Consider the following 12399-nt stretch of genomic DNA (forward strand, 5'->3'; position numbering starts at 1 on the left):
CACACACTTTCAGGTCATTAACAGAATGGCCCACTTCATTAAAGTGCTGGTTGACAGGTTTGTGAATCAGGCATGTTTTTATGTCTGTTTTATGCCCATTAATTCTTTGTCTAAGAGACAAAGCATGTGGGCATTGTTAGCACATGATGGCACATATGATGTTAGTTGAGAAACATTAGAATGTGCCCGTGAGTCTCCATTTTTAATTAATAAAAAAGGTTGAGAAACACAGAATGAATGTACTGTCTGGAAGAGCTCTGCATACCCCTGGTTGAGAACCACTGCCCTAGAGAACCACCAGAACCCCACCTCTCAACCACCCTGAACCCAAACTCCCTCCTCTGGTCCAATTTCCTGCTCCAGCTCAGAATCTGCATCCACCAGCCAAACTCCCTCTCCCAGTCTGCACCCCTTTCCCCACCCAAGTCCCCTCTCAGAGCCTCGGGCAAGCGTAGGAGAGACGGAGTTTGAGTCGGGGGAAGGCCTGCACATTCTGGGCACCGGCAACATTTCTCCAAACCTGCAGCCCCTGCGTCCCACACTCCCAGACCTGAGTTCTACTATACAGTACAGTAGTTTGGCAGGTGCCTTGTTCCTAGCGGTGGCATCGCCACCTACTGACCTTCTGTGCTCATTGCAGCACTGAGGCTGCGCCTGGCGATTACGAATTGCGCAACAACTATGTTGATGGCTCCTGGAAGCCAGGCGTGGTGAGAAACCAGGCAGCTTCACTAGCGAGGCTGGAGCAGACAGGGTTTGTGTACCGAGTGCCTTTTGCAGGCTGCGAAATGAGAGCAGAGCGTTGCAGAAACTAACCCCGTCTCTTTTCTTTATGGCGCGCCCAGAAGGAATCCCAGGGAGCGTGTGGGGGAGTGGCAGCTTCTTTCTTACTTGGAGGGGTGAAATCCAGACCGCCCTCGGTGCATCAGCAATTGCAAACTAGCGACAGCCTTCACCCCCTCGTCCTCCCCATACTCGTCACGCTCCCTCGCTCGCCGTCAGACGGCGAACGATTAGGGCGATCTGGGGCCTGGCAGCTCGCGGCTGGACGGAGCATTGCGCTTTTGCAGCCGCCCGGGAAAGGCACGTAAGGGGAGCGGTGTCAGCTCGCGGAGAAAGTGTTCTCTGATTTGCTGCACTTCCTGTTGAGCGCAGCCGCTTGTTTGCAACAGAGCCACATTGCGCGGCAGCGCCTCCTCCTTCAGGCTGGGGGCTGTTTCCTCGCAGTCCCAGTCCCGGATAATCACCAGTCCTGCCTGGGGATTCCGGCTTGCAGCCCGAAAGGGGAACCAGACTGAAACTGCACCAGCGCCTTCTCCGGGCCTGCGGGAGTTCCCCCGGAGCCTGGCCTCGCTCGGCGGCCGCCTGGAGCTCCGGCTTGTTGCAGCGCAGAGGAGGGCGCGTTTCAGCGAGCAGCTGCCCTCGCACCGCCTGCCGCTTGACAGCCCTCGGCGCGGGAGCCGCACTCCGGGGGTTGTACTGATTTGCAGACAGCGTCGAGCTCAACTTCTGCGCCTTCCTCTTTCTCCCCGGGGCACGTGGGGCGGGGGACATGCCACTCGGCCGTGCAAAGGGAAGGAAACTTTCCCACCCCCCGGGAAGCTCCGGCGCAGTGTGAGCGGGCGGAAGAGCGCTAAGCTGAAGCGCAGGCTTAAGGATGTCTCACGCTCTGGCTCCCGAAGGAGACGGGACCCCTAACAATTCTCCCAGCCGCGATTAAAAGGCGCAGGTGGAGACACTCCTCCCTTCCCCTTTGGCTCCCCCGCCCCCAGCTGCGGAGGGCTCGAAAACAAGCCCAGCTTGGCCGCGGGCTGGCCAGTGGTGGGAGGTGGAAAAGGCGCCGTGCTCGGGAGCGGGCTGTGCCGCCCGCGGGATGGGAAGCACTGCCATGGACACCAAGAAGAAGGATGCTTCCAGCAGCGGCAGGAAAGGCTCCAGCCAGAAGAGACGCATCTTGAGAGTGCACATCCCTGTAAGTCCCCCCGCCCCGCGGAGCTGAAGTGACTGCAGCTCTGGCAGCCCACGCGCCTCCGGCCCCTAAGCAGCAGGTGGGGGGTTGCTGCGCAGTGCGGTCCCCCTTCCCACTTAGCATCAACAGGTGGGTGGGTGGCTGGGGGGCGCGTGGCAATGCGCCTCCTGTCCTGCAGCAGGGGCTTCACTGTGCAGTGTCTGCCTCTCCTGTCCCTTAGCAACAGCTGGGGGCGGGGGCGGGCGAAGGGCCCCCTGCGCGCCCCTGACGTGCAGCGGCAGCTGGGGGACGCGGAGAAGCGGCTGCAGTGCAGTGCAGCGCGCGCTGGGGTGGCTGGGTGGGTTCCTGCGTGCAGGGTATGCCCCTGCCCCTGGCAGCAGCGGGATTGGGGGGTGTTCCCTGCCTGCTCGGCAGGCTCTGCTTGTCAGCCCCCTGCCGCAACAGGTTCGGTGGGTGGGGAGGAGTGTCCAGCCTGCAGCGCGTCCTTCTGCCGGGTGGAATCAGTGGTTTGGGGGTCCTGTGCAGCTTATGCGTTGTCCTGCTGCCAGCTGTGGAGCAGAAGGAGGAGGATTCTCTTTAATCCGATTCTGTAATAGCCACTTCTGAGGGGCCCATGGCTTAGTCTGAGGCCGATTTCCAACAGGCCATGTGTTGCCAGCCTCCACGCCCGGGGTGAGGTGGGTCCCACATGTGGCAGTGAGTGACGACAGCCCCCAGCAATTTGGGTGGTGATCTGAGGGCTCTGTCCTTTGCTGATGAAGCTGCTGCACATGGGGTTGGCAAGGGCTGTGGCTGCTAGGAAGTGGCCTGCCCTTAATAGGTTGTGTATGACCCTAGGTGTACAGGGCCTTTCCTCTAAACCTGCTGTGTGACATGTGCATTTTTAGTTCAGACATTAGCATTAATAAACCCTGTTAAGCTGCTTTTGGGGGCAAGGTGTTGGGGGGGGTGCAGTCTGCGAGCATGTGTCTGCAACAGGGGAGTTGCAGCACCTAGGCAGGGAAAGGTGTAGCCTGTGTAACTGACAGCACCTTACCTGTCATGGTGGAGGGAGCTCACTGGTTCTGCTTGGGCTGTTTGCTGTGTTGTTGTAACCACAGGGAGTTAGAGAGACAGGGTGGATGAGGCAATATCTTTGGTTGGGAATGTGTGTTGGTGGAGAGACAAGCTTTAGAGCTGCATAGAGTTCTTCCTGTGTAGCTGAAGTTGGTGTAGGGAAAGATACAACTTCCCCCCCTTGTCTCTCTGAGAAGAGGCAGTACATTTGGGTGCAGGGGAGGGAGCACTGGGGCCCAGCTGCATGCAGAGTGCCAGGTGTCCTGTGTGTGACTGGGCAAAGGATAGAGTAAGGTGCTCTGCATTAGCTACTCCCTTCAGCCATGTGACTTGTTTGGCACAGTTCTATCAGGATTTGATATTTTGTTTGCAATGCTCTCCAGTCTGAGTGTATTTTAAACTAGGGTAAGCTCAAAGCAGTGAACTGGGCCCAGCTGAATGTGCCCAACTGTTGGCACTTGCAAACATATTTCTGCAATGAGGCTGGATTGAAGCCTCTCATCTGAAATTCTGATTCAGAACTGAATTTCTGGGAGGTTGATAGCTCAGAACCCTGTCAGATGTTTGTGAAAGCAATCTACAGTGGGGATGGTAAGGGCAGAAGAATCATCATATTAGAGCAGACCAGTGTACACATTGGCAGGAAACAGTATTCCTAGCCCATGAAAATGTTCGGTATATAAACTTCTTTAGTTCCACATTGTGATGAAATGGAGACTTTCTGAAATCTGGAGAGTTTGAACTCCACCCCTTCTCCTTGACTAGCTAGACGGCTAAACTCAGGCCTTTCCAAATTCAGGTATGCTGTGCTAGTCCCAGATTCATTAGTCTGGTGGTTATATCCCTGGAGTGAGAGGTGGGTGACTGGATACAAGTCCCTGCTATGGTGACTATTTGTACCAGGTGGGAAAGCTCCCACAGGGGAGATTATGAGTACCTCACCCCACAATAGCTGAGTGAGCAGGGCACTCATCGGGCATGTGGCAGGTCTAGATTCAAGGCCCTGCTTCAAATTAGGCAGAACAGGGATTTTAACCTGGTCTCCCATACCCTACATTAATGCCTTAACCACTGGCTTATTAGCTGTTATGGGCTGTGGTCAGTTGCTCACCTGATGTTTCATTGCAGATTTGAGAAACTTTGTCCAAATCAACTATTTCCTGCAAAAATTCAATTTTGATGACTCATTTTCCTACATAATACCTTTTTATCAAATTCTTTTGCAGTCCAGTTTCCTGTCTGCCAGTGGGCAGTAGCAGCTGGTTCAGAGGACGGTACAAGGAACTTTGTCATAGGCAGGCGGTATAGAATAACTTGCTCAGAAAATCATTTCTCCATGTTGCCCAGTAGTGAAGAGGCTGGTTTATTCTCTGAAGCCGGAGAGTTTACTCCTTTCAAAACTTCACTGATTCCTTTTAAATCCTTACCTTTAACTCAGTATATTCATATTATCGGTGTACATTTCCATTCCTTTTTCAGAAGCCAGTGCTCTTTGCCTTAGTGTTTCTGGTAATGAGTTCTAGACTCCCTGCTCCCTCTGCTGAGAGGGGTCTAGATTTTGCTGCTTCTGCCCCTTCCAGGATGCAGTGTGAACATGTTCTCCCCAGGCCTATATGAAACCATTAGCTAACTTTGTTTCTGTGCTTTTGAGGATTTTTTTTTTCATGGAAAACAAGCAAACACAAATATATGGGGCCTACTGAATGTGTATTAAACCAACATTTTATACATTTTTTTTTTTAAATGGACACAACAAGTTCTATAGAGTTCTTTGGTCTCTCTGAAGTGGAAGATGATCCCAGTAGCACAGGTAAAATGTTCAACCCTATAATTTTAGAATCACAGAACACTAGACTGGAAGGGATCTTGAGAGGTCATCGAGTCCAGACCTGTGCCCTCATGGGAGGACCAAGCACTGTCTAGACCATCCCTAATAGGTGTTTATCTAACCTGCTCTTAAATAGCTGCAGTGATGGAGATTCCACAGTCTCCCTAGGCAATTTATTCCAGTGTTTAACCACCCTGACAGTTAGGAAGTTTTTCCCTAATGTCCATCCTAAACCTCCCTTGCTGCAGTTTAAGCCTATTGCTCCTTGTCCTATCCTCAGAGGCCAATGAGAATAAATTTTCTCCCTCCTCCTTGTAACCCTCTTTGAGGTACTTGAAAACCGCCTTCATGTCCCCTCTAAGTCTTCTCTTTTGTAAACTAAACAAGCCCAGTTCTTTGTCTTACCTCATAGCTCATGTTCTCTAGACCTTTAATCATTCTAGCTGCTCTTCTCTGGACCTTCTCCAATTTCTCTACGTTTCTTGAAATGTGGTGCCCAGAACTGGACCGAGTACTCTAACTGAGGCCTAATGAGCGTTGAGTAGAGCGGAAGGATGACTTCCCATGTCTTGCTCTCAACACTCCTGTTAATGCATCCCAGAATCATGTTTCCTTTTTTTGCAACAGCATCACACTCTTGACTCATATTTAGCTTGTTTCAACTATGACTCCTAAATCCCTTCCCACAGTAGTCCTTCCTAGACAGTCACTTCCCATTTTGTACATATGAAGCTGATTGTTTCTTCCTATGGGGAGTACTTTGCATTTGTCCATATTAAATGTCATCCTGTTTACCTCAGACCATTTCTCCAGTTTGTCCAGATCATTTTGAATTCTTACCCTATCCTCCAAAGTAGTTGCAGCCCCTCCCAGCTTGGTATCATCTGCATACTTAAGAAGCGTACTCTCTATGTCAATATCTAAATTGTCGATGAAGATATTGAATAGAACCGGTCCCAAAATAGATCCCTGCGGAACCCTGCTTGTTATGCCCTTTTAGCATGACTGCAAACCATTAATAACTACTCTTTGAGAATCATTATCCAGCCAGTTATGCACTCACCTTATAGCAGCCCCATCTAAATTGTATTTGCCAAGTTTATTGATAAGAAGATCGTGTGAGACCATATCAAATGCCTTACTAAAGTCTAGATACACCATATCCATGGTTTCTGCCTTATCCACAAGACTTGTTACCCTGTGAAAGAAAGCTATCAGATTGGTTTGGCATGATCTGTTCTTCACAAATCCAAGCTGGCTGTTACCTTATTTTCTTCCAGATGTTTGCAGATGAATTCCTTAATTACTTGTTTCATTATCTTTTTCCAGCACAGAAGTTAAACTGACTGGTTTGTAGTTTTCTGGGTTGTTTTTTTTTCCCCCGTTTTAGAGATGGGTGCTATGTTTGTCCTTTTCCAGTCTTCCAGGAACTCTCCCGACTTCCAGGACTTTTCAAAGATGATAGCTAAAGGTTCCAATACCTCCTCTGTCAGCTCCTTGAGTATTCTAAGATGCATTTCATCAGGCCATGATGACTTGCAGACATCTAATTTTTCGAAGTAATTTTTAACTTGTTCTTTTTTAATTTTTATCCTCTAAACGTGCCCTTTCCCACTAACATTCACCACGTTAGGCATTTCTGCATCAGACTTCTTGGTGAAGACCAAAACAAAGAAGTCATTAAGCACCTCTGCCAGTTCCAAGTTTCCTAATATTGTTTCTCGCTCCTCACTGAGCAGTGGACATACCCTGTCCTTGGTCTTCCTCTTGCTTCTAATATATTTATAGAATGTTTTCTTGTTACCCTTTATGTGTCTACCTAGTTTGGAGCTTGTTTTTTGCCTTTGCCTTTCTAATCTTGCCCCTGCATGCAAGTATCATTGGCTTATATTTATCCTTTGTAATTGGTAGTGTGCTCAGATTAGGCCTCCCTTGTGTTTCCAATGTGTCCATTGTGATAGTGTCTGGGCACCAATCTCTGCCACAGCACCAATAATACAACTTCCATCTGGTGATCTCAAAATGCCTTACAGACACTGAACACAACATTAATTCTCCTAATGTTCTGTGTAGCTGAATTGAGGCAAGAAGAGATAAAGTGACTTTTCTAAATCAGACTTGTTTTTGGGAGAGCGAAAGACAGAACCCAAGTGTTTGGCTCTCTAGTCAGGGTGTGCACAAGGGGAGTGGGTGAGCAGGGGTACAATCCCCTCCAAGTAATAGTTTGGGGCATGGAACTTCCCCAGGCCTGGAGAGAGAAAGGCAGAGAAGAGTGAGCTCCTACCTGGGGCCAGGGCAGGATAGGAAGGAAAGAGCGATCTCATACCTCAGTCCCAGCAGGAGTAAGAGTGAGCTCCTTCTGAAGCTGGGGCAGCAGGGGTGGGGAGCAAGCTCCTTCCTATGCCAGGTGTGGAAGGGAGAGACAGATCTAGCTCCTTGGAGAGGTTGGGCACAGAATCTGCCTCTCCACAAGGGCTCAAATTTAAGTTATTCTGAACACCCGTGCTTCTAGTTTGTTCTCTTAACTACAAAGACCATCTTTCCCAAGGTTGCCTCAGCCTTGTTCCAAAGGGACCTCCTCTTGGGGAGAGGGTCATTCGTTGACTGAGTTGAACTTCTTTGCTGAGCTTGGTAAGTACATTGTCATGTGGACAGTGGTAGATGTTTGTACAGATGTCAGTAAGAGTACATCAATAGGGAGATAAAAGCTGCCTGAAAAAGCTGTGATTGGCGTGGGTCACCTGACTTGGGATGGGGGTTTAGGCTGTGGGGCTAAGAAGTGCCATGTAGACATTTGGACTTGGGCTGGAGCCTGAGCTGTGGAACTTTCCATCCTCACGTGGGCCTCAGCCTGAGCCAGAACACCTACACTACAGTTTTTCAGCCATGGGGCCTGAGCTATGTAAGATGGAGTGACATGACCCAGGCCAATAGAGGGATTTTATCCCCACGTAGACATACCCTTTAGGGTCTGATCTAAGTCAACATCTATTTTGCTATTGATTCAACTGGGAACAATTCAAGATTTAGAAATTAACAAAGATCTAATCACGCCCCTGCCCCCCACCCCCTTCAGTGGACTCTTTTCATGTTTCTGCAAACTTGAGGTCTCTGGTATTCCTTAAACGAGTCCTAATTTTTCAGATTTGGTAATTTGGTAGTATTGTTAGTAGTTTTTTTTCTTGGCTGTTGTATTTGCAATATGGCTGTGTTAGGAAACTTTTGTCAGACTCCTCACTTGCCAGTGGAGTTTCCATTTGAAAAGCTTTTTTTTTTTTTTTTTTTTTTTTTCCAGTTTCATAACATTTTCTTGGCTGTTGTTTTGGCACATCATTCCTATTATTTCAGTGGTGCCTGTCAGTGCTGCTGCAGTTGTCAAAGGAGCTTTCATTAGACAGAGATTTTTATTTTGCTTGTCCTTCTCTAATGTTTTGTTGTGTGAGATTATGTTTATTATTCAGACATGTAATTCTTTCTCATTGAAATCTTCAGATTAGGGGCAACAAGGGGAAGATTAAGAAGGTGTGAATAGAAAGTGAAATAAAAGAGGGTGTAATTTTAAGATAAAGTGTTCAGAGAGAAATCTACATAAGAGATAAAGTTGATATAGCTGGGAGTCAGTGATATTTTCTAGTCCTACAAGGGAGGTACCTCTGTACCTTGTGGAAGACTTGACCTAGAAAAAAATGGTTAAGCTTTGAAGAAAAGCCTTTAAAATGAAAATTGAGCATGACAAGAAAACCAAATACAGTAGTTGTGCCAGAACGGAAGGTGTAAATATTCTTTTTACTTACTTCCCCTTGCCCACCCCTTTTTAGCTGTTGCTCAATAAAGAGGGAACAAATTGATTAGTCTTAGAGAGGCCATTTTGTTGTGGTTCACCACCCAAGGGGAGAATTTCAGGATTTTGTCCATTTCAAGAAAGAACAGAGGGCTGGGGGAAGAACTGTAGCATGTAATAGAGGAGACTGACCGTATTTTTTCTTTCTAAAGCAGTGTTTTCTGTGCTGAATCTCCTCTTTGTGCACAAGTGAAGTATTTGCATTGTGTCACCCAAACTTACTCTTGAAAAGGTTGGCATTTGGCTGAAACTCTGTAAACTGGATGCTCCTATCATCTGCTAAACTAATTTGTGATAATCTGAGATAAATCTCATATCACTGGATTCTCTAGTAAGGCAAAAAGAGAAGTAAGATGCTAAATCACTGAGGTGTACTCAGTGAATTTACTCCTTGCAATTACCCAAGGGATTTATAATGACAAATTAGTAAACGAGCTAGACCAGTGTTTCCCAATTTTCTTTGGACATGGAAACCTTTTAAACTCGAAAAAGTTTTGCAGAACTCCATTCCCAGGCTCAGCCCCTCTCCACCCCCAAACCTGCCCCTCCATCTCTAGGCTTTACATGCCTCAGCTCCCAAATCCACCCGCCTATCCCCACAAGCTTTATCCCCATCCTGCAAACCTGCCCACACCACCAGACTTAACCCCTCTCAGCCCCAAACTTGCCCCTCTCCACCCCCAGGATTAATCCTTTTTGGCCCCAACCTGGCCCCCAAGACTAGCCCATCAGTGGCACTAGCTGGGGAGCCTATATTGGGTGACCACATGCACCCAGTGGAGGTATTCTGCTGGCGGGGGTGAACCAAGCCATGCCCACCAGAGGGGTGTGGCCACTAGGGTAGTGGTGTGAGTAAGGGGCTCGCTGCGGCTCCCTGCTGCCACTGAAATAATGGAACTAAATTCAGTTGGTTTAACAGTCACATCCCTCCACCACCCTGCCATCCGTTAAACCAATTAAGTTTAGTTCTGCTGTTTGAGCAGCGGCGGGGTAGGGAGCTGCAGAGAAGTCAGAGATTGTAATGGAATTTTCTCACAGAACTCTGGGTTCCGCAGAACACCATTTGGGAAACTCTGAGCTAGACCATAGGAGCCAGTAGATGATACATTAGAGTAAAAATCTGTGCCTTCCTTTCATAGTACTACAATGGAATCTTAAGATAGTTTCTGTGCATGTAAAACAGAGGTGGCATCAAATGAAATCCTAGGTTCTGAGTGTTCTCAGATACAGATCTCAACTTTGTGGCTGTTGTTCATCTCTAAGGCAGATAATTTAGCTCTTACGCAGTTTCCTTTTGAAAAATTAGAAGGCAACAGAAGAAGTAATAATATGAATTGCAAACATATATTGCTTGGTACATCTTTTAAAAGCACTGTTGTCTCCATTCTAAGGCACACAATGGGGGTGTGTGGTGGGGTCTGGCTCAGAGCACAAACATGGCTCCTCATGGCTCTCCTCTACTCTGCGCTGGTTAGACCTCAGCTGGAGTATTGTGTCCAGTTCTGGGCACCGGAGTTCAGGAAGGTTGTGGAGAAATTGGAGAGGGTCCAGAGGAGAGCAACGAGAATGATCAAAGGTCTAGAGAACATGACCTATGAAGAAAGGCTGAAGGAAATGGGCTTGTTTAGTTTGGAAAAGAGAAGATTGAGGGGGGACATGATAGCAGTTTTCAGGTATCTAAAAGGATGTCATAAGGCAGAGGGAGGGAACTTGTTCTTCCTTGCCTCTGAGGATAGAACAAGAGGCAATGGACTTAAATTGCAGCAGGGGAGGTTCAGGTTGGACATTAGGAAAAAGTTCCTAACTGTCAGGGTGATCAAACAGTGGAACGAATTGCCAAGGGAGGTGGTAGAATCTCCATCACTGGAGATATTTAAGAAGAGGTTAGATAGATGGCTTTCAGGGATGGTCTAGAAAGTGCTTGATCCTGCCATGAGGGCAGGGGGCTGGACTTGATGGCCTCTCGAGGTCCCTTCCAGTCCTACTCTTCTATGATTCTATCCCCAGCTCAGCTTTAGCCCATGCACAGATGGAACGTGTAGCTGTGGCTAGTGTTTGTGTATGGGATGACACAGAGGAAAGGTTCAGGGTTGCGGTTGTATGCCCTTGGATTTCTCAGGATTCTCGGAAATGAAGCAACACTCCACCTGGCAGTGGCACTGTGTGTGTGTCTATGCTGCAGCATGGGGCGGGAGGTAAGCAGGAGGGTAGCTGGCTGAGCTAACCCCCTCCCCCAGCCCAGAGATTGATTTGATTTCCCTGCTGCTGGAGCCTAAGGTGACCAGGTGTCCAGTTTTTGACTGGAACAATGGGTCAAAAAAAACCCAAACACGCTGGTGGCTCTGCTCAGCACTGTTGACTGGGCTGTTCAAGTCTGGTTGGCGCTGCTGTGCAGCTAAGGCAGGCTAGGTCCCACCTCTGCTGGCACTGTGCTGTGCCCAGGGAGTGGGGGGAAGACATGGAGCTCTGTGCCGTACTGCAGCCTGGAACACCAGCTCTGCACTCCCAAGCTGCGTCTACACGTGCACGCTACTTTGAAGTAGCGGCACCAACTTCGAAATAGCGCCCGTCACGTCTACACGCGTCGGGCGCTATTTTGAAGTTAACTTCGATGTTAGGCAGCAAGACGTCGAAGTCACTAACCTCATGAGGAGATAGGAATAGCGCCCTACTTCGACGTTCAACGTCGAAGTAGGGACCGTGTAGACGATCCGCGTCCCGCAACGTCGAAATTGCTGGGTCCTCCATGGCGGCCATCAGCTGGGGGGTTGAGAGATGCTCTCTCTCCAGCCCCTGCGGGGCTCTATGGTCACCGTGGGCAGCAGCCCTTAGCCCAGGGCTTCTGGCTGCTTCTGCGGCAGCTGGGGATCTATGCTGCAGGCACAGGGTCTGCAACCAGTTGTCAGCTCTGTGTATCTTCTGTTGTTTAGTGCAACTGTGTCTGGGAGGGGCCCTTTAAGGGAGCGGCTGGCTGTTGAGTCCGCCCTGTGACCCTGTCTGCAGCTGTGCCTGGCATCCCTATTTCGATGTGTGCTACTTTGACGTGTAGACGTTCCCTCGCTGCGCCTATTTCGATGTTGGGCTGAGCAACGTCGAAGTTGAACATTGACGTTGCCGGCCCTGGAGGACGTGTAGACGTTATTCATCAAAATAGACTATTTCGATGTTGGCTGCACGTGTAGACGTAGCCCCATTGGCCAGGAATTGGCCAACGGTATTGGGAGGCAGGGAAGCGGGAGAAGAGTGCCCTCCTGGGATGTTAACGGGTAAGCCTCATCCATTTGGTTATGGTTAACTGGTAGGGGCTGAAGCAACCCTCCATCCCGCTGCTGGCCATGGGGCCTGCTCTGAGCAGTTGCACTCCAGCCACTGAATCCTCCATTTAACTGGTTAACTGCATCCCTAGTGCCTATGGGTGAGAGCAGTGTGTGGGGCCTCTGCCTCTCCCTCATGCCTAGGAGCAGACTTGCTGTCTGCTTCCAGGACACACCATGGTGCCAGGGTAGCAGGGAGCCTGCCTTAGCTTTGCTACATAGCTGACTGGGCCAGGAACTGCCCAAGGTAAATCTGCACCTCAAACCTGAGCCCCAACCGCCCGCCCCTTCCCTCCACTCAAACCTATGATACCCAACACCATCCCAGTACACACCTCCAGCTGGAGCCCTCAGTCCTTGTACCCCAACTCCCTGCCCCAGCTAGAGTCCC

The 12399-nt window shown here is 49.3% G+C and overlaps 1 protein-coding gene across 7 annotated transcripts in view; it reads left to right on the forward strand.

Moving 5' to 3' along the window:
- Positions 1 to 1056: 1056 nt before the first annotated feature.
- Positions 1057 to 12399, forward strand: part of PRKAG2 (protein kinase AMP-activated non-catalytic subunit gamma 2) — a 401630-nt gene continuing 390287 nt past the window's right edge. For 2 of the 7 annotated variants that reach the window (XR_012644084.1, XM_074985101.1), the window contains exon 1: positions 1059 to 1972. Coding sequence is in view for 4 of the 7 variants with exons in the window: in XM_074985101.1 (XP_074841202.1) it covers positions 1874 to 1972 (99 nt within the window). In the remaining 3 variants the exon portion in view is untranslated. Of the gene's footprint in view, positions 1973 to 12399 lie in introns of all 7 variants that reach the window. The other 5 variants (XR_012644083.1, XR_012644082.1, XM_074985099.1 and 2 more) reach the window with 5 other exon arrangements.

This window comes from Carettochelys insculpta, chromosome 2 (genome assembly GCF_033958435.1).
Source record: "Carettochelys insculpta isolate YL-2023 chromosome 2, ASM3395843v1, whole genome shotgun sequence".
In the NCBI taxonomy this organism is placed as follows: Eukaryota; Metazoa; Chordata; order Testudines; family Carettochelyidae; genus Carettochelys; species Carettochelys insculpta.